We start from the raw sequence: 18,960 nt of genomic DNA on the forward strand, positions 1-18,960 counted from the left end.
GATGGCATGAATGACCACACAACACTAGGGAAAGCATTTATACTTTCTTACTCAAATCACGGTATACCAGATAAAGGCTATGTCATTTGGTCTTGAGATATACTCAAGGAAGATTTATTTGATATCAGGGTGAGGTACAGACTAAAATTATGGTACCATTGCAGGACATTAAACCCTAACAAAAGAAGGCTGTCATATAGGAAAGTAGTAGAAGTGTTGAAATGGCATACATTCTTCTACAAGAATGTAGTCCTTACGAGAGTAAATAAGGAACAGTCAAGACAGAGGATTAGTGCACACCTTAGTAAAGAATTAACAGTTCTGACTGATATGGAAAATGTGAACTAGATTAAGAAAGAAAGAAAACAAAAGTGCATTGGGAAATATTAATTTCATTTATGGAAGCTGAATACTGTGTAATATCAAATGATAGGTGGCAGCAGTGTACCCTAGTATAGTAAAATATTTTACCTGTCTGATTATTGTAATTGCTTAGAGACAAAAGAAACTGCACTGAAAACAGTGGGATAAAAAGGTGGGGTAACCTGAAATAGTAGAAAATCTCAGTTATGAAGCAAAATAAATAAATAAATAAATAAAGGGGGTACATGTAAAGCTTCAAGAATGCGACAAATGTTCTACTATTAAAAGAGAATAAGAGTGTTGTGGGACTTTTTGGATACAAAAACATTGGGTACTACATTGCCAGCCTTATATGGAAAGCCATGGAATGAATCATAACAGAACTCATTTATGCAGACATATGCAACTTAACTAATCTAGGCCCTAACTAGCTTGACTTTATGAAGGGCTGATCCTAGTAAACTTCATTGCAACAGTTACAGAGGCTGTGGACAGTGGTCAGTCCATGCATGTTGCATATCTTGATCTGGTCAAGGCATCTAACACTATCCTCCATGCTAGAATATTTGAAAAATTAGACAAACTTAATGCAAATACCAGCATTGGCCACTGGTTTGCAAACTGGCTATCCAAGAGATCCAAAGTTGTAATAATTGTTGGTACCATCACTGAACATAACGTTGTAACTAGTAGGGCACCACAGGGATCAGTGCTAGGCCCTCTCCTGTTTAACATTTATTTTGTAGACATCCACTATCCCTGAAGTGTGGATGACAAGTTTGCTGATGACTTCAAGTTGGGGATTGAAATCTGCTTATCCACTGATACTAAACCGCTCCAAGGCTTACAATATGCACATACCTGGTGTCCTGAAAAATGGTTGAGAGCTAAGTACAAAAAACACAGCATAGTAATGCTTGGCAAAAAGGCTCCTCCCATCACATATTTTATAAGCAGTACTCCTCGTCAAACTGATACAGTTATAAGAAACTTGGGTACTTGTGATAACAACTCTCTCATTCAGTCATAATGTTTCCAACATAACAAGGAAACCCTTCTATCTGGCCCAGTTAATTTCAAAGGAAATATCTTCAAGAGCTAAAGAAATCATATTACCAATATACTCTTCCGTTATCATAGGTTCATAGTTATATACTAGAATAACAATCACCAAGGCTTTTATAAGCTTATCTGTGCAATCATAGGATCACGGGAGATTACTAGGCTAATGGCTTTGGGGCCCTTTCAAGCCTAGCCAAGAGTTTATCCAAAAAAAAAAAAAAAGAGAGAGAAACCTCAGTCAGCACCTGTCACCCCTGTCAATGAGGGGTTTCCCATCCACTCATCAAGGTTGTGTTTGAAGAGGGTCAGTGAGGTATTCTGTTTAACATGTATGGGAAGTCTATTCCAGAGATGGGACAACCTCTGGGAGACAAACCTGTCTCTCTAGCAGGTTTTGTTGATGTTGCATATTAGATTTAGGCCTATTGATTGGGGAATGTCCAAGTACTTAGACTTATAGATACGGAGCATCTCCAGTAGGGCAGGGTCTGACATTGCCTTGTAGGCGAGACAGAGATCACCTCTGAGCTATCTGTATGATACCGAGTAGAGTGATAGTGATTTAAGCCTGTCCAGATAGAATAAGTGTTGGAGGCCATAGATTCTCTTTGTGAGGTATTTCTGTGTCCTTTCCAGTTGGTGCAGGTGTTTGGAGAGGTACATACCAAACAGGGCATTATACTCAATTATAGGTCTAATAAGGGAAGAGTACAGAGAGGTAATGACCTTCTTCTTTCTGGATGCAATCCCTTTGCTTATGAGATGAACCAAATAAAAGGCTTTCCTGACCACCACCACTACATGATGGTCGAATATGAGATGATTGTCAACCTGAGTACCCAGGCCTCTCACCACAGGTTGTGTGCTTAGGGGGTTGCCGTTGATGTTATAATCAGTAGGGGCCATGTTTCCAACCCAATTGTGTCCATATGTAGCAATGGCATTTATTAGGAGGAGGTATGTTAGGAAGTTTCTAGAGGTTATGTGGGGGAGGTTATGCTAGTTTGGTCATTACTGTCTGGCATTATCTAACAGAGACATGGGGAGCCAGATCTGGGGTGAATTTTCAATTTCCCATCTATTGGTCAAAGTTACAGATAATGAGGGTTAGGGATGAACTCTGCTTCATGTGAATGAGTAGCCTGTTCCAGAGCATGGGGATCCTCTAAGATGGGTTCCTTTTAGAATGATGAAAATGCATTTTGTCGAATGCGTTTTCATCGACACCTAAAGAGCGAACAGGCAAAATAGCAAAGCGGCTGTTCAGCAAATTATTTCCCTGGGAAAGAAGTCACTTGACTGCTTCGTTGCTTTGCCATGTTCTGCACTATAGTGTGGTCCCTTGTCCGGTATAGCTCCCGAGCATAAATGTGCAACAGTTACTGACCTTAGGGTTAGGGTGCAGGTTAAGGTAAGTGCATATGTATGAAAGTGTTTACTGTTTTTTTTTTTTGCATTAGATGTATGGTTTAGTTAAGTGCATATGTGTTTTAAGCTATTTACTTTTGTTTTGGGGGGGGGAGAATTAGGGTTAAGGTAAGTGTATATGTGTTTGGAACTGTTTACGTAAATGTGCAACAGTTACTGACCTTAGGGTTAGGGTGCGGGTTAAGGTCAGTGCATATGTTTTAAAATGTTTACTTTTTTTTTTTTGCGTTAGATGTGTGGTTGAGTTATATGCATATGTGTTTTCAGCTGCTTACTTTTTTGGGGGGTAGAATTAGGGTTAAGGTCTGTGTGTATGTGTTTGGAAGTATTTACTGTTTTTTATTTTTTTTTTATTGGAACAGCGTTTTCATTCCTTAGGAAAGAAATCGCTGTTCTGAGGTGTAGACATTTTCAGCATTCACTGAAAAAGGGTCGATGAAACATCATTTGATGCTTTAATATAGACCCTTTAAGACACATATCTGTCTCATCAACACATCTTATTTTCTAACAAGCAACATTTCAATCCTTGGATTTAGTAGACTCATCATCAAATATAATGCACTATTGGTACGTAAAAAAATTCAAACATAATATTTAACTAGAAAGACACCAATAACTTTTAATCAGTAAAATTAAAGATATTAACTACTCCAACTATTCCAATTAATTAACACAATTCTCCTTATATTGACAGGCCTACAGGCTGCTCTGAGGTGACCGTATCTCATTTTTCAAACAATGAAAGCCAAAATCCTATTTTACTTCTTATTCCTTTATTTATTTACTTATTTGCAAAACCTGTGGCTCTAAAAACACTGATATTGTGGACCTGCATTTAGACCAACCAATTAACAAGGCTCCCTGCAGGGATAGGTTCCTAATTCAATGTATTCCCAGCATTTGGAAAAAGTTACCACTACAGGTCAATCAAAGTAATAACTGATCTACCTTTAAGACTAGTCTTGATGACTGAGTAAGCAGAAACAAATTTACAACAGGGTTATCAAGTACTATCCTCCTCAGTTTGTGAGGTAATTTGTATTAAGTGCTTGAAAAGGGAGGCAAGAACATTTAAGGCTCTCTTCTTCAAAGTGCATATTGTTAGAATTCTTATGGTGTGATCACTTTCTTTCTATTGCTCCTGTGTTCCTTTGATGCTAAAGGGGAACATGGTGATCTTAAAAATCATGTGGAAAATGTGGAGGAGTATGTGTACATATTTAGTGTACAATAACAGATGTGATTGTAAAGAGACTGTGAACAACACAAAACGATATTTGATTAAGACTGGAAATGACAAGTTGTATGATGATGTGCAGTAACTAAGAGAAGGTTGACCATTATCAAGTTATGCTACAATGATAAAGCACTATATGATCTTTACAAAATCTACACAAGTTGCCACTAATTCAGGTAAAGTGGATCTCAGGTTACTATCTTATCAAAACAACAGCACATTAGGAGAGCAGCAATATGGGGTGAGTACTGGAACATAAATCTATGCACAGATTGTGAAGACAGACCCCTCTCAGCATTTTGATATACCCAACATCAAAGATTGGTCTGGATCCTGCTCTGTCATGGACACTGACTTTGTATACTTCCTAAAGTGACAAGAAAGCAATCTGCCACTTATCAATAAGCATGGCTATAACAATAAACACTGAATGTATTCCAGCAGCACAGGTCACTCTGTTTCATTTATTATTATTGTCACAGTTTGCTGGTCCTAGGGAGAGTGCAATTCTCATAGCAGTCATCATATATATGGTCCCCATTCCATCTCAGTGTGCTTGTTCTTCTGCTGTAACTGTTCACTAATGATTCACCACAACAGAGTCTCTATTACCTTTACAACTAGTCAGCTCCATTGCTGTAGCAGGATAAAACTCTCACAGTGTTCCAGGTGGGTAGAGTGTGACAAGCAGCTTAAGTGCCATTTGGAGATGGGATGTGGGAGAACATGAGTGGTGAGTCTTAAACCTGCTCACTTCTCTTTTGGGGACAGGATGAGCATGTGCTTGTCAGCACATTGTCTGTGGTAGAATCCCCAGAGAAACCACAGATCACATGGAGGTAGTTGCCTACAAGAGGGTAATGACCATGGCAAGCACTGCAGTGGTTCATTGTTCATAGGTTCGTAGATTAGTACTAGGCTAACTGCCCTTGCGAGCCATTTTAAGCCTAGCCAATTATCCCTTGTGAGACTCAAACCCTGCACCTTGTGTTTGTAAGGCAAACACCTTAACCATTAGGCCACCCCCAACTCCTTGGATAATAATGAGCATGCATGGACAGTAATGGCTTAAACAGACAACCCCAATGATAATGAATCTGCTTGATAATTAAAACTTCTCCTAATGAGATGTAACTCACCATGAGCTGCCTTGATATCAAAGCATGTCATATTCAGTTGAGGAGATTCAGAATCTCCCCCACTTGAAAGGATGGTAGATCCTACAGATAATGTTTGTTGACCGATCACCAAGTTAACAAACAAATAAATGGTAAAAGCACTTTCTCAGAACTAAAGCTGTTCTTGCAATCCTAAGCTAGCTGTCTATATAAGTTTTAAGTAGCTGTGTGTGTATGTGGGTGGATGCATGAGCATGTATGCATGCATGTGTTAATGACAGGTGTGTGACTTCTTATAATTGTGAAGAAAACCTTAAGATCTAAACAATTGTTTCCATAATAATTACTTAAATGTTCAATATAGTTGAAGATCTCGTATGGTTTCATGTTATTCTCTTCAGCCATTTTTGACTAACAAGCATTAGGAATCTTGTACAGAGTATTACAGTGAAAAATGAATGTAAAGTTATATGAACAAATGTTTTTTGTTTCAGCACTTAATAGCAACACTTCACTTGCATTATGTTAACCTCATCAAAATGTCCCAAAGATTTAATTTATTCAGTTTTTTTTCCACAGCAGACTGTCCAAAATAAAAAAAATAAAAAAACTTCTGCCTGCTATTGCCCAAAGATCTGCAGATAGTTAATTACTGTGTGATGTTGTATACCAGAGTTACACTGATGCATTGCAAAATGTTTTCAGAGAAATAGTGTATTTTGATTCAAAGGTAAAGAGTTCATTGCCCATTAATTGCTTAATATTTAACCAGAAGCACTGCTCAGCTTCTCCATTACCTTTTGGAGTGAAAGATGTTCCAAACTCTGCTTTTTCCATTCACATTTATGAATGAACTTATTTTCCTAAGAAAATCATTTGCTTCTTTAAGGAAACACTTATCGTCTCTTCACTTTGAGTCCTTTCATATTGAAAGTTGTTGAAAGTTATTTGGAATGAAGCAATATTCATTTTATAACCCTGTTAGGAAGACAGTGAAAATCTAAAATGACTGTACATTGTAATATAACTAACACCTTCAGCCTGTTCCATGTTACAAAGGAATAAAGTCCTGGCCACAACTGAGGTGACCTGAGAGTGGCTTGCAACCCAGGCAATGGAGAAGCAAGTAAAGAGAAGGTGGGAGGGATAGCAACATGTTGTCCATCCCAGAGTGAAGGAGGCAGTAACTTCCATTGAAGTACCATCCCATACAGGATAGAAAGGTTTATGTTATGCGGTACATTAGGTAAAGGAAACTGCATGTATCTGTTTGCCTGTCTATCTATCTCTCCTGTTTGGCATCTACTTTTCTGAAGTAAAAGCCAATACCAAATGTCACTGGCTGAATACATTTACAGATCTGTTTGTCCCAAATAAATAACTGGTGCCAAAAATCACGGACTGAAACTAAATGCCAAAAAATACGTTATTGTATCCTTTGGGAAGTTGTCTACCCCAGGGAACTGCCACAGTGACAATATGGCTCTAAGATTTGACCCAGTTGTTCAGGATTTTGAACTTATGTGGACAGTGACCTAACTTTTGACCAACATGTGTCCACTGCTGTAAGAAAGTCCTTCTATACTGCACAGCTTATAAACAAAGGGACTATGTGTAGATCTAGGGATGTTATTGTCCTCCTTTGGCATGTATCTGGTCAGATACATGCAACAACTGGAACTCCCACAGAGATACCTTACACAAAGGATACAAGGCCTAAACAACATGTCTTTCATGGACCAACTCAAAGCCCTGTTACTGTACTCAGTATCCTGCAAACTGCTAAGAATTGACTTCTGTATAGAATACAATTCATCATCCGACACAGTACTGATGGATTTACTGCATATCAGCAAGTCAAATGGCATCAAAAATACTTGGCTTCAGGATCTAAACCTCTTCTGCAACATCAACAGAAAGGTTTGAAGGGACAGGTAGATCTCAAAGTTGATACCTCTGCTTTGGAAAAGACTCCCCATCCACATAAAACAAAGTTCATCCCTGTCCATATTCCAACACAGCTTGGATCTGTTTACATCTTGACTGCCCCCTGTACTATTAATAAAGAGAGGAAGCTCCTAAATGCCTTATCCCATGCATGGGTCTTCTCAAATTATCTATGGTATGATCCTAGTTATTCTCATAAGGGGTAATATTTAATTACTGACCATGGGATGGTTAAGGCCAATCTCTAACCAAATAGGATAGGCTAGTTAGAGCACAAAAATGAAAACTGGCTAGACTTAAAACGGCCTGCAAGGGCAGCTAGCCTAGTACTTAACTATGAAGCCATGAACCTATCTATCTATTCATTCTTGTTGACATAGTTAGTCCCACTAGGCCAGCAGCTTCTGTCATTCATACTAACTAGGAGAATTTGGACAGAACACTTGGGAACTTTGCCCTTCTCTTTTCAATAAGTGACATGGGATCTTTCACATGGTAGCCTTCAATCTGTGAGACTGTGTGTGGGGGTGGGAGTGTGCTTGCAATGTGTGTGCGTGTCTGTGTGTGTGTGTGTGTGTGTGTGTGTGTGTGTGTGTGTGTGTGTGTGTGTGTGTGTGTGTCTTTACTTAAAAAAAAAAACAGACCACAGTGGCCCTATGTAAAGCAGCAACAGCTTTCTGATTCTTGCTTTACCATGATTCATTGGGATGACAACAAGCAGAAAGCTCAGGAATATTAAATTATTAGGATATAGTAGATGGCCAAAGACTTTCATTTAAAAGAGGAGTATCAGGCCACTGAATTCCTGGAAGTCACCAGATACGGGCATTCAGTGGATGGCTAAGTAGGGAGTCATTTTGCTGTGGCTGCCAGCATCTAATTCTTTGTGTTAAAGGGTGACATGGTGACATAGCTCAATCAGCCTTATTTTATTTTATCATTTTTCCTTCCCAGAGCTGAGTATCATCTGCCATCAGCTCCTGTCTTCATTCAGTGGGTCTACTGGACCCTCCTAAGCCTCCCCAGGACTCTATCTGAGCTATAGTCTGCAGCCAGTGAGATGACTGGGGAAGCTGGTGCAGAAGCCTATTGCTGCTGCGGAGTATGCCTTTATTTCTGCCCCCTCCCTGCAGCCTTATGAGTTCCACAAATGCTGTCTTTGGGAGGTGCACATATATTTTCATGCATGCCTAACCTCTCGAATAAGGGTCTCTCCTCTTATGAAGCATGGAATCCACAAGACCCAAATGCTACTTATTGCAGTGAGCCTAAACTGCCTCTCTCCCCACAATGGGAGAGGCAACGTCAGCAGCTTACTCTAACCCACAGTATGGTCCAGGCAACACCTATGCCACAAACTGAACAAGGGTTCTCTGGGGCACAGAAAGGGCTTTATCATGCTGTGCCAAATGGCCACCTAGTGATACTATTTTTAACAATATATTATTTGAAAAGCATGGCATCTCAGTACTTCATACTTGCCATCAGGAATGAATTATCATTTCAAAAAATATTTGCTTGCTAAGTCAATTATTATTTCATTTGTTAACTGAGAAGCAAGAAGCCTTTATGTGAAGTAAATATGTATAGCCAAAAGAAGTTGGAAGAGGGGGACCTTTTGACACGTTGGCTTGAAACTTTAAGGAATACCATATAGCTTTTATGAAATTTGAGGAGACACAGAAGGGTGAACAGAAGATGCAGAACAGTACCAATTAATGCAAAAGAACTTGGGTAAGACAGTTGCCAAGGCAAAAGGAGAAGGTTAACCAGATTAGATAAGTCAGAAGATACCATTGTCTATAGATATATGAGAGAGCAAGATAGATTAAAGTGAACATAGGGAAGATAATCAACATTAGTCAGGAGATGGTGCCAAAATAGTGCTGATAAATAAATACTCCTGATTAGTGTCCATGGGAGATTCACCATATCTAGCCAGTATAAAGAATGCGAATAACAAACAAATTATGTAGGCCAAGCTGTTCTCATGTGTTGTTATATTTAATGTTTATTTGTTATTATTTTATGCATTTTATTTCAAATCCAAAATGTTTTTATTTGGCACTTTTGTTCGGCTTTTGAGACTCAAACTTTTAATAGCATTTATGTTTGCGGGTAAATTAGCAACCACTATGTTACTACGTATGGGGTATATAATAAATATCTATTCTCCACGTGGTCTATCACTGTTTTTCTATCTAATATTATGGCAAATGGTAACATTGTGCATTGCACATAGAAGAGGTTATGATATCAGATTCATGTTGAGTTGCCAAAGGTCAAGTCAGTGAAAGGAAACAAATCAAAACAAGGCAAACTCCAATATCAGTGGAAGTAGTTTTGGTGAACAGCACTCATTTTTTTGCTTTTACAAAAACTTCCCTCATCAAAGTAACATGTTCCCTTGATATCCATATGTTTAAAAAGTGACTTACATGAGCATCAAATACACATAAGTGGAGATCCTTTCAGAGCATCGGTCAAAGGTTTACATGATTTTGTACAAGGCTGAGTGAGCATGACAGAACAAAACTGGAGTATTTGATGCCTTGCTATATCACCTCACGTCCTCTTACACAATTTGTGGTCCCAGTCACCTAACATCTGATGAATTCAATTATGCTTCTTCCCTCCATTTTAGTTGCAGAGATAGTTCCACAGAATGCTTCATGAGGGCTTTAGGTGATAAGTGGCTCAGAAGGGATGAATCGTTTCAAAGTACATGGGCTGAAAGATGTATTTAATTAGATATAAGACAATGGCATGTCACATTTCAACTTGCACCTCTGTGACACATAAGAACTTTGAACATTATGTCAACTTTATTTGAGAGATTTTCCAATCACCCTAATGTCAGGGACATCAAGCTACATTATAAGCTGACTCTTCTCAAAAAAAAAAAAAAAATGGCTGAACTAGCTACGTATGCTGTACTGCTGAATTTATAAAAAAAAGGATGTCATGTGCCATAGCTACATGTAGTAGGATGGTGATATGGTTGAGGAGGATACTGGTCAATTGCTTTGCCCGTGGCCCCATTTGACAATGCTATGGTTTTATCTCTCAATCGGTGACTTGATAAATGCATTATCTGATAACCTGTGATCTTCCAATAGTTCCTGGTACAGTAAATGATCAACCATTGTCTTCTACTGCATAAATACTACCTATTCTGTAACTGTAATTAAGAGGAGCTGTGACTGTGTCCACCGTTGGGAGCTACCCATGTGTATTTCAAGTGAATATGGATCTGCTTAGCCATTAATATCTGTGCTTACCTTGCTAACTACATGTATGTTAGAAATAACCATAGCAGCATGATTTTCAGAAGTAACTGATACTATGAAATGTTCAGATATAATGTCGCTTCTACTTGAGCTGCTTGTTGTGTTCATGTGAGACATAAGTTAATTATTCCTGCTGCCCATCTCTTTCCCTTCTGTTTATCATGATTCTGCATCCCTGTTGAGAAACAAAACTACATTCTGTTCATTATGCTGAGGCAGGACCTGGGCTTATGGCCAATGGAAAGCATTGCCAAAGGCCTTTTTTGAGATAAAATGTAGCAGGTGCCATGGAAAGCAAATAGGAAAGCTGAACAGCAGCAGTACCCTTATAAGACTTCAAGGCTGTTTTATGCATTTGCACAAACTAGTGGCAAGCCAATTAGTAGAGAGGGTGGAGTATTACAGAGCGAATATGGTTTGGTTTCTTTTCATGAATGTTGCAAAATCCTCAAACGTGAATTATGGTCCATTGTCTCTAAGAAAGACATCAAGAATTCTGCAATGAACCTTATTGTATGTAATGAACTTTCATGCCCTAGTTTGACAATGTTTGCTTTGCCAGCACTACAGCATTATTTCATAAAGCAGATTTTCCCATTGCCAATATGTTGCAGTTGTATTTACTTTTTGAAACCATAAGTTTGGAGCGAGAATGTATAATATAGTTAAGGTACGGGGAGAGTGGGAAAGGCTATTATTTGATTTGCCAGGATATTGCATTCAATGGAAAATTGCACACTCATTTCAGAGAATTTATTCAAGCATTTCTAGACCTTGTTCTGTGATTACATAAAGCTTTAGTCTGTCCAAAGAAAATATAGAGTTTCAATAGGGTCCATGTTTTCACCCTCCTTACATCAAATCAGTTACCCAATTACATTAAACTTTCACTTTCAGGGATAACTTCAATTGTAGAGCAGTAACAATAATCCATATATATATATGGAAACGTCAGTGTACGTTGCTGCAGTTGTTTGAAATCTTGTAATTGCACTAAGTTCCACATTACATTCATGATGCTGTGCACTTACATTTCTCATTAAAATAGTTTAATTATCATTTGTTAGGATGAATGATGATTTTAATATTTGCTACAAAGTATTGTTCTTACATCATTGTTACAAAATGTGTGCATCAGAAATATAATTTACCAAACTAGTAGTCGGGATGAAAGCATAACAGAATAAGGGCTGTTATTTCCATTGCATCATGTCATATGGTGCACTACTAATAAAATATCTCTGTGCAAATTCTAGCAAAACAAACAAAATGCATATAGCTAATTATAACAGAAAAAGTGTAATTAAATATATTTTACTATTTTGAAATACAAGAATGTAAATGAAATCAAATTATGTCTGGAAGTCAATGTATTAACAAACATTTTACTTGTTATCATAGATGCTTTACATGACTATTTTATATTATGTTATGTTTTTAGATTTATATAACCTTTAATTAATGATTTATGTTTCTCCTTTGATAACAACATTATGCCATTCGAAATCCTTTGCTTTTAGGGTTTTACAACAGCACAACAGTTCGGAGGCTGCAAAGAAAAAAGTACAATATTAACTGTCTCGGCAAAACTGACATCAGAAAGCATCTTGATAAATATATAACTCAATTAAGTTCTTCACATTATAAAGTTTGGCTGCTAACTATTACATGCTTCTCGTCATCTAAGCAGATGAATGTTCTGGACTAATTTTCTTAACTGGACTGGTAAGCTGAGGAACAAATAAATGGAACAGATAGCTGGAGTCACGTGAGACTAGCAGTCTGTACTAAGTGTTTAGGTACCTAGTTATTGCTAGCTATTTATTCATTTATTTATTCATTGATAGCCATTGCATGCTGTTTGGCTATCTCTTCATAGCAGAAGAGAGAGTTAAAGTATGTTTAAGTTTTTGTTAACATGCATAGCCAATAATGAAACCCATCAGTAAATAAAGGACAAATGTAAAGTGGCATGACATGTATTCATTTGTTTATTTTACATCCATTATAACAATGGCTGAAAATTGTGCTTGGTATGTTGTATGAATGCATGACTTTGTTAAAAATGAAACATGTATGCATAAATCCTGTTAAAATATTATAACAGCCTGGCATGTCAAAACATTGAATGAATTAATTCATTTTCGTATATCCACATTATCTGTGTCAGAGTCAAAGGTGAAGTATAGCCTTTGACAAACATGGCTGGAAGGTATAATGTCAGTCCAGGATGTGATGTGATGTGATGTGAGTCCAGGACAGGATACACACACACACACACACACACACACACACACACACACACACACACACACACACACACACACACACATGTCTACGGACAGTTTAGGAATAACCAATTAACTTATTTGCTTCAGGATGTGGTTAGAAACTGGGACATTTGGTGAAAACCCATACAAATTTAGGAATGACATGCAGACTCTGTACAAACAGTACCCCATCTAGAAAATAATCTCAGGAACTAATCTAGGTAAAGCAACAGGTAAAGCATTACACTGTAATGCAATTCTTCACACATTGACATGCATATGAACTAATGAGCAAACAGCATTTGTACAGAACTAATAAATGGGATCTTTATTTATGTGATGGAAGTCCCTAGTCTCCATTTATATCAGATCAACATACAAACCATTTTAATAAACTCCTTGACCTGCATGTGTGGATGATTGCCCAGTCCCCCAGATATCCTCATTATAAAGCCTGAGACATAGCTGCACCACAATACAAAATAGAGGAAATACAGCCTCCTGGGTAGAGTATTATAAGACAAGATGGGATCAGAAAAAAAAGCTTGTGGAGTACCAATACTGTAAAACATAGTATTGAGATTTCTCTGTTACCTCAAATTAGTACAGCTTTTTCTAATTCTGAAATTCTGATAACTCTACTCAAAATAAATAACCAAATAACTTAACCATCATCAGAATCTATCTAATCTCAGGTACTAATATTGCCATACATGAAGACATAAACTTTAGCATTTAAATGCAGTTAAGAAGCTGAGCTTGATTATGGGTCAAAAACACATCACATGACAAGTTTGAACTGTTATAAAAGAAGCTTTGTACCTTAAATCTGTTTATTCTGATGAAGTTCTGTATGGCACTTGAACAAAAAGCACTTAAAAAAAATAAATTTGTGGACATTACTATTTTTCAGTGGAGCCTTTCTCTTATTCATAGATGATGACATCCTATGTTGGATTTCTGTTAAAATCCTATATTTGGTGCCACTAATAGCCTCAAAAGTTCATAGGTAAGTATTAGGCTAGCTGCAGTTGTGGGACATTTTAAGCCTAGTCAGTTTCCCTTTTTTGTGCTCAAAATAACCAGTCCCATTTGGTTATAGATTGGCCTTACCCATTCAATGGTTGATAATTATATATTACCCTAATGAGAATAACTGGGATCATACCACAGATACTTTGAGGGGACTCATGCATGAGGGAAAGCATTTAGGAGCTGCCTCCACCCATTAGTAGCACAGGGGGAAGTCCTGAAGATGAATTTTACTTTATGTGGATGGGCAGTCTTCTCCACAGCAGTATATTTAAAGCATTCTGCTGATGTTGAAGAAATGGTTTAGATCCCTGGAATGAGGATTTCCGATGCCGTTCTGCAGGATACTGAGTGTAGTGACAGGGCTTTGAGTCAGTCCATACAGGATATGCTGTTTATCCCTTATATCTATTTAGTAAGGTATCTCTGTGTGTGTTCCAATTGTTGCATGTGCCTGGGCAGATAAATGCCAAAGGGCCATTATATTCAATGAATGGATTAAAGAGGACTGAGTAAAGGGGCAATTACATTCCTAGATCTAGACACAATCTCTTTGTTTCTAAGCTGTGCAGTATAGAAGGACTTTCTTACAAGAACAGACACATCTTAGTCAAAGGTTAGGTCACTGTCCACAAAGTTCCCAAATCTCAAACAACTGTTCCAGCTAGCTACAAAAAGCCTACTGCTAGACACACTATCCTGGAGTGGATACTAACATTCTCTCTCCTGATGAACTGTCTTGCTATGGCACTCTCCTGGATAGCCTAAGTAACCATGTAGCTATCTAGGGAGTCAAGCACCAAAGCAACAACACTAGATGTCTCCATTATGAGCTGTTCAGAAAAATATCCACTTTCCAATCAGAAACTTTCATAAACACAGACAATCAAACTGGGAATCACTTAGGACCCTCCTTTTAGATGGTGCTGTAACACAACTTAGCATAGTCTTCCTAAGCATCCTAGACTCTCCCGCTCCCTGTAGATCTAAGAGGAGGACAATAAACTCTGTTGCATGGCTATCCTTAGAATCAAAACGAGTCATAAAACAGAGAGACAAAGCATGGAAAACATGGCCAAAAAAATAAGAACCTACAAGTTTGCACACAACTAAGAAAGAAAGCTAAATATCTCACCACCAAAGATAAGAAAAAGTATTACTGCACAGCCCATAAGAATCAGTCTAATAACCCTAATCTCTTCAGGGCATCTGTTAATAAGCTGCTATATCTAGGACAAGCCAGACAACATACCCCAAAAACAAACACTGTAACCAACATGGTAGTATTACCAACCAGTTTAATGCCCACTTTATTAACACAGTCATATCTTTGGCCAGCAACACAACCAAACACTCATAGCCCTCCTCAATCTGGTAGCATTTTTTAACATTTCTCCCTTCAATCTGTTACAGTTGCATTATCAAAAATCTCCAAAATGAACTAAAGCCCCACTACCAGTGCCCCAGCCAGTCTGCTAGGTAAATATTTTAAAATAGCTGCAGAAGCAATTTTTTGTCCCATATCAGTCCTGATAAATAGATCCCTGACTGAACACACTGTCCCATCAATTTGGAAAAAATCATTCATCATACTCATTCATTAAGGAGGTGCATCCACTGAACTTCTCATTTACAGGCCAGTAGTTATGCTATCACACTTATCAAAAGTACTAGATAAATGCATACACAAACAAATAATCAACTACCTGCTATAAAACAGCTTCTGTCCCCTGCACAACATGATTTTAAACCTCACCATAGCACTAGTATTGCTCTACTGCACTTCACTGCAACCATAAATACACAAAGAAACGAAGGCAACCTAGTTTCAAGCACTTTTCTGTCCAAAGCTTTAGATATCGAGCCCCCTCTGAAATTTCTTGAAAAACTCTCCTTCATAAGCCTTGCTAAACTGTCCCTACATTAATTTTCATTGCATTATATAAAAATGAAAAGAAAAGCAAAAGCCATAATATGGCAAACTGACTTCTCCTATTTCCCCATAACCACAGGAGTTCCACAATGATCACTTCTAGGTCCTGTATGTTTTAATCTCTTCATTAATGACCTCCACAGAGCTGCTAAGCATGCTACTATATTCCAATACACAGATGATTCCGCACTGGTGTGCTCTGCTAAAATTATAGCAAAACTACAAGACCTCACACAAGAATCTTCCTCCTCTGCCGAGTCTTGGTAGAGTAGCTCAAAACGTCTGCTAAACCCCTTCAGAACACAATGTAATATTGTTTACTCTCAAACAACTGTCTACAAAAAAGGCATCTGTTGTCATCTCCTCCACTGACAACATCAGGATTAAGCAGGTAACCCAAGTAAAACTACTAGATATCATCATAGCTGAACACTAAAAACTAGACCTCCACATATCACAAGCTGTAAAAAAATATGACTAAGATCCCTGTACAGTTCTAAAGCATAACTCACTGAAAGCTAGAAAATGTACAACCACTACGTTCCTACTGCCATCTCTCCTGTATGTCACACCCATGTTTACTAACCTTAAAATCACACGATTAAACAAACTGGAAGCAATGTTACAATAAAACAGCAAAATATGCCACCAGCCTGAACTTCAGAGGACACCACTGTCTATCCCTTGAAGAGATGAACTGGTTAGAATTCCCACATTACTTAAACACCAAACTCACAACAGTAAACAGACTTCATAAGTGCAAAAACTGCCCATCCCAAGCCATACTCCTCAAACAGGGCTTTAAGTTCTAGACTTAAATCAATTCTCACTATCAGCAAAGCATATAATAATGCAGGAGGCTCATTCTATTCAACTAATACTGCCAAAGATTGGAACAATACCCCATTAATACTGAAATCAATCCAAGAGCTAAGCTTTTTCAAAACTAATTAAAATCTCATCTGATGGATAAATGGCTCTGCATTTCCACAGGGTAGCTCAGTATATCCCATCTATTTTTACCACAGACTGATCTCACCACTAGTCTAAGTATATGTACATAACCTGCAACTAATCCAGCCTTCTCCAAATCCAAATACTCTGCACCCCTCACACTGCACCAGTGTCACTCTCACTCTTGCATAGCTCTTCCTAAATTCCACTCACTGCTGCCTAACACCCCCACTACCCTATTAGTACCACACCTTTTTCTTATCTCTGTTCCCAAACACTCTTCCTATTCACTCTCTTTCTACCTTCACCCCTACTGCAACCTCTTTCACATCCTTTCATCCTCTTCCTCTTTTCTACTTATTCTCCTGTTACTATCCTTCCTAATTCATAGCACTGACTTACTACCTTCCAACCCACTAATATACTTGCCAAGATTTTGCAAACATAATCTCAACAACAAGTCACCCTATACCTTTAGTACACAGAATTCCCTTACTCTAGGTGCTCAATACCTTTAATACACAGAGTACCACTACTCCAGGCACTCTATACCTTTAATACACAGAGTTCCCTTACTCCAGGCTCTCTATACCTTTAATGCACAGAGTTCCCTTACTCTAGGTGCTCTACTTTAATACACAGAGTTCCTGTACTCCAGGTGTTCTATACCTTTAATACACAGAGTTCTCTCACTCTGGGCATCCTTACCTTAATTATGCAGAATTTCCTTACTCTGGTCACTTACAGAGTTCCCTTACTTTGGTTACTCTGTACCTTTAATTCACAGAGTTCTCTTACTCCTGGATTTCTGTTCCTTTAATACACAGAATTCCCTTACTCCTGGCACTTTGTACTTTTAATATACAGAATTCCATTACTGCAGGTGCTCTATAACCTTTAATACACAGAGTTCCCTTTTCTATACAATTAATACCCAGAGTTCCCTTACTCTGGGCACTCTATACCTTTAATACACAGAATTCCCTTACTCTGGGCACTCTGTACCTTAAATACACATAATTTCTTTATTCTGAGCATTTACAGAGTTGCCTTAGTTTGGCAACTCTGTACCTTTAATACACAGAGATCCTTTACTCTAGACACACCATACATTTAATACACACAGTTCCTTTATTCTGTGCACTCTGCACCATTAATACACAGAATTCCCTTACTCTGGGTGTCATATACCTTTAATACACAGAGTTCCCTTACTCAAGGCACTCTATACCTTTAATACCCAGAGTTCCCTTACTCTGGGCACTCTATACCTTTAATACACAGAGTTCTCTTACTCTGGGCACTCTATACATTTAATACACAGAGTTCCCTTACTCTGGGTACTCTATACCTTTAATACACAGAGTTCCCTTACTCTGGGTGTCATATACCTTTAAAACACAGAGATCCCTTACTCTGGGCACTCTATACCTTTAATACACAGAGTTCCCTTATTCTGGGTGTCATATACCTTTAATACACAGAGATCCCTTACTCTGGGCAATCTATACCTTTAATACACAGAGTTCCCTTACTCTGGGCACTCTATACTTTTAATAGACAGAATTCCCTTACTCTGGGCACTCTATACCTTTAATACACAGAATTCCATTACTCTGGGCACTCTATACCTTTAATACACAGAGTTCCCTTACTCTGGGCACTCTATACCTTTAATACACATAGTTCCCTTACTCTGGGCACTCTATACCTTTAATACACAGAGTTCTCTTGCTCTGGGTACTCTATACCTTTAATACACAGAGTTCCCTTACTCTGAGCACTCTATACCTTTAATACACAGAGTTCCCTTACTCTGAGCACCCTATACCTTTAATACACAGAGTTCCCTTACTCTGGGTGTCATATACCTTTAATACACAGATTTCCCTTACTCTGGGCACTCTATACCTTTAATACCCAAAGATCCCTTATTCTGGGTGTCATATACCTTTAATACACACAGTTTCCTTACTCTGGGCACTCTATACCTTTAAAACACAGAGTTCCCTTATTCTGGGTGTCATATACATTTTATACACAGAGATCCCGTACTCTGGGCACTCTATACCTTTAATACACAGAGTTCTCTTACTCTGGGCACTCTATACCTTTAATAGACAGAATTCCCTTACTCTGGGCACTCTATACCTTTAATACACAGAGTTCCCTTACTCTGGGCACTCTATACCTTTAATACACAGAATTCCCTTACTCTGGGCACTCTATGCCTTTAATACACAGAGTTCCCTTACTCTGGGCACTCTATACCTTTAATACACAGAGTTCCCTTACTCTGGAAACTCTATACCTTTAATACACA

General features: G+C 38.1%; 1 protein-coding gene across 1 annotated transcript in view; it reads right to left on the minus strand.

Moving 5' to 3' along the window:
- Positions 1–11,914: 11,914 nt before the first annotated feature.
- LOC122792828 (alcohol dehydrogenase class-3-like) overlaps positions 11,915–18,960 on the minus strand; it is a 286,376-nt gene continuing 279,330 nt past the window's right edge. Inside the window, exon 8 of the mRNA XM_044060387.1 lies at positions 11,915–11,997. Within this exon, the coding sequence (XP_043916322.1) occupies positions 11,915–11,997 (83 nt within the window). The remainder of the gene's footprint in view (positions 11,998–18,960) is intronic.

The sequence above is a fragment of the Protopterus annectens genome, chromosome 2.part0, assembly GCF_019279795.1.
Source record: "Protopterus annectens isolate FY-2018-M chromosome 2.part0, PAN1.0, whole genome shotgun sequence".
NCBI lineage: Eukaryota > Metazoa > Chordata > Ceratodontiformes > Protopteridae > Protopterus > Protopterus annectens.